The following is a 3,738-nucleotide window of genomic DNA, read 5'->3' as shown; positions in this document are numbered from 1 at the left end:
CCGGCATCACCCCATCCATCCCTGCGGGGTGAGCCGGCCCGGAGCGGCAGGCACGGCCCGGAGCGGCCTGCAGGAGCAGGATTGTGCTGACTTGGCAGCAGCAGCGCTGTGAAAGTGGCTCAGGACAGGGCTTGGCCGGCTCCACGTCCGCCTCCCCCGGCCAAGGGTCAGCTGGCATCGCCTCCTCGTGGGGCCCTGGGATTCACAGCCTGGCCCGGGGACTGCAGGGACAATTTGGAGCCCCAACCCTCCCCTGAGATCTAGGCTGCTGCATCCTTCACCATCTCCTGCTGTTGGCTGAAATCCTCAGTATCCTTGGCTGGTGGGTGAAAGGTGCTGAATCCCCATGTAGGTGTTTGGTGCTGGCAGCAAACACTGCACCACAATTAGAATAAATGCTCTGTAAGCATTAATTAGACTTGGGGTTGGGCTGGGCTCTAGGGAATGCTGCCAAGCCCCCCAGCCCTGCAGCCATCACTGCCCTGATGGGCACGGGGGGCTGAGCCTGTGGCAGCTCTGCAGAGGGGCAGGACGTGCTGGGCTGTGCCAGAGCAAGGCACTGAGCTGTGCCTCTGCCACGGGGCCTGAGCCCTTCCTCCCCAGCATTGCAGGGAACGTGCAGAGCGTGGGGCAGGCTGTGCTGGGGCTGCCAGCACGGAGAAAAGGTAGGAGCAAAACCACCCTCCTGGCTGCCCTGGGCTCCTCCATTGTCCAGCCACCTCAGGGTGTCCTCCCTGGCTGAGAGCCCCAGCCTGGCTGTGGTCACAGTGCTGTGGCTTTTCCTCTTGCCCCCAGCCCTGCCCTGGCTCCCTGCAGCCTGGGAGGGCTCTTGCTTCAGCTGATCCTTCCTGATGCTGTGGCTGGTGGCTGCAGTAAGGGCAGGGGCTCCATGACCCCCTTTTCCTTTGCTTTGGCAGCACCATGGCTCAGTCCAAGGGCACAGTGGTCCTGGCCTACAGCGGGGGGCTCGACACCTCCTGCATCCTGGTGTGGCTGAAGGAGCAGGGCTACGATGTTATCGCCTACCTGGTGAGCTCTGGGCTGTCCCTGGGGGTGCAGGGGGTGCAGGGCCATTGGTCTGGGGGGGTTGGGTGAGCAGTGGGGGTCCTGCTGTGTGTGTGTGCTGTGGGTGTGACGCTGCTCACCCTGGTTAACCATGGCCCGGCTCACTGCTGCTCTGCTGAGCTGCCAGCCCTGTGTGGCACAGCCTGTCCCTGCCAGCTAGTGACCCTCTGCTAATGAAGGCAGGGAAGCAGGGCAGAGCCAAGGGGCTTGGCAGAGCAGGGCATGGCCCTGAGATATCCAGCTCAGGGGGTGGAACTCCCCTCCTGCCCATCCTGGGTGTCCTCAGCCGCCATGGACTCTGTCATGCCACGCATGGTGCCCTGTGCCAAACTGGGCTTGCTCTGGGTTTTGTGGCCTTGTTTCACACCGAGCCTCTTTTTTTTACTGCTTTCCAGGCCAACATTGGGCAGAAGGAAGATTTTGAGGCAGCACGAAAGAAAGCACTGGCACTGGGGGCCAAGAAGGTAACAGTGTCCCTGCCCTTGCTCCCCACCATGGGGGTAAACCCTGGGGTCTCACACACCCCAGAGAGGCGATTGTGCCAATGAGAAATCCTTTCTCCAGAGGATTTGCCCCAAAGCCTTTTAGTGCCATTTAGGAAAAGAGAGGCAAAGAGATTTTTGCTGCACTCTTCCTAAAACTGCAGAGAGGGTTTCCCCAGCAGCAACTCTTCCATCAGGGTCCCTCTGCTGGCAGGTTTACATCGAGGACGTCAGCAGGGAGTTCGTGGAGAGCTTCATCTGGCCGGCAGTGCAGGCCAGCGCGCTCTACGAGGATCGGTACCTGCTGGGCACGGCCCTGGCACGGCCCTGCATCGCCCAAGGGCTGGTGGGCATCGCCCAGCAGGAGCGAGCCCCCTACATCGCCCACGGGGCCACGGGCAAGGTGAGCAGGGGGCACACGGGCACCGGGCAGGGGGATGGCTCCAGGTGCTCGGGTGAGGGAGCTGCTCAGTCTGCAGGGCAAGCTGGGGGTGCCAGGAGGGGTGCTCAGGGTGTTTTGGGGGGACTGTGCAAAACTCGGCCGTGTTTCAACACTTCCTCCTCGCTTCTGGGGTTTCTGTGCCCAATTTCGGTTCCGTCTCGCTGTTGGGAAGGCTGGAGTCACAGCTGAGCACTCTGTGTCTGGCAGGAATTTCAAAATGCTGAGGCTGCCCGGGCCAGCAGCCGGCTGAGACTGAGCCAGCACAACCCGGCGTGGTTAGGGCTGTCCTGGAATTGGTGCGACTGTCCCAGAGCCTGTCCCTATTCCTGTCCCCACTTCTGGCCCTCCCGGTCGCTGTCCCCATTCCTGTCCCTATCCTAGCTGTGCCCGTCCCTGTCCCCATTCCTGTCCCTATCCCGGTTGTTCCTGTCCCTATCCCGGCTGTTCCTGTCCCTGTCCCGGTTGTTCCTGTCGTTATCCCCGTCCCTGTCCCGGCTGTCCCCGTCCCCGCTGTCCCCGCCGGCCGCAGGGAGGACGCTTTGCCGCTAGAGGCAGCCAGAGACCGTGGCAAAGGGACTCTCGGGGCCAGCCCGTTCCTGGAGAGGGGGAATCCCCCTCGGGGAGCGTGGTGGGGCTGTGGGACCTGCGGGACGTGCCCGTGGGTCACCCCCGGCACCCCCAGCCGCTCCCTGGACACCTGGGGCAGGTGAGGGCTCAGCGGGTGAGCCCAGGACCTGCCGGTGCCTCCTTCTCCTCCCACAGCGCATTCCTTGGGCTAAGGCGGGGTCCTTAGAGTCTCTTAGGGTTCCCGGGGGGATCGCAATGGGTTTGGGGGTTCCCTCGGTGGGGACCCTGCTAGAAAGGGGATGTGAAATGCAGCCAGGAGACAGCCGAGGGACTTGCCAGCACCCAGGAGATGGGGTGGGGGGCTACATGCCCGGAATTACTCTCTCTCCTGCTGCAATCGGGTCCCTGCACCCTGCCCCCCTTTCTGTCCATCCTATCCATCCCCGCCAAGCTTTTCTTGAAAGCTCCGGCTCAGAGGTGCCCTGGAGCAGCACAGCTCCAGCACCACGGTGTCCCCTCTGCCCCCAGGTGCCACCAGCCATCCCTGCTGGCAGGGGCACCCCCGGTGGCTGCGCTCCCCAAGCCATTAAGCCCCGGGCACGGGCAGGGCCGGACGGACGGACGGATGGACTGCCGGTAACTCGACCCGGCTGCGGAGCCTCAAATGGGACCATCTGGGGTGTGGATCCCGCTGCTGCCGAGCAGATGGAGGAGCCCCGGGCCCGGGAGGGAGCTGAGTGCTCTGCTGGATGTGTGTAATAGTCCTCTGGGAATGCCCAGCCCGGTGTAAATGTATCCTCCAGGCCCACGGCAGGGAAGTGGGGGTCCTTACACCCCGTGGTGAGGGTGGAAAATTGGTTTCAGTGAGTGCTATTCCCTTGGAAGTGCTCGTAATTCCCAGCCTTCCTGCTGCTCCTTGCCCCCTCCCAGCTACCTGGACTCATTAGTGGGATCTAATCAGCAAGGGACAATTTAGCTAAAGGGAGGTTCTGAGCTATTTAATGATGAGTTTCTGCATCCCTCTGCTCGCTGTGGTCTTACCCCCACCTTGCCCTCTTCCTTCTTTGTCCTTTGGTGCCTTTGGGGGAAAAAATACCCAAACCTGGTTTGAACACACAGCAATCAGGAGCTACAGGAAAGGCGGCTTGGCGTTCCAACCAGCCATGGAGATGGAGCAGGAAT

At 62.3% G+C, this 3,738-nt stretch overlaps 1 protein-coding gene across 1 annotated transcript in view; it reads left to right on the top strand.

Moving 5' to 3' along the window:
- Window positions 1–921: 921 nt before the first annotated feature.
- Window positions 922–3,738, top strand: part of ASS1 (argininosuccinate synthase 1) — a 23,466-nt gene continuing 20,649 nt past the window's right edge. The window contains exons 1-3 of the mRNA XM_005421287.2: window positions 922–1,029; window positions 1,461–1,529; window positions 1,762–1,950. Of these exons, the coding sequence (XP_005421344.1) occupies window positions 922–1,029; window positions 1,461–1,529; window positions 1,762–1,950 (366 nt within the window). The remainder of the gene's footprint in view (window positions 1,030–1,460; window positions 1,530–1,761; window positions 1,951–3,738) is intronic.

Source organism: Geospiza fortis, unplaced genomic scaffold (assembly GCF_000277835.1).
Source record: "Geospiza fortis unplaced genomic scaffold, GeoFor_1.0 scaffold27, whole genome shotgun sequence".
NCBI classification, from domain to species: Eukaryota; Metazoa; Chordata; class Aves; order Passeriformes; family Thraupidae; genus Geospiza; species Geospiza fortis.
Note: the sequence above shows the minus strand (reverse complement) of the source record. Positions and strands in the feature narration are given on the sequence as shown.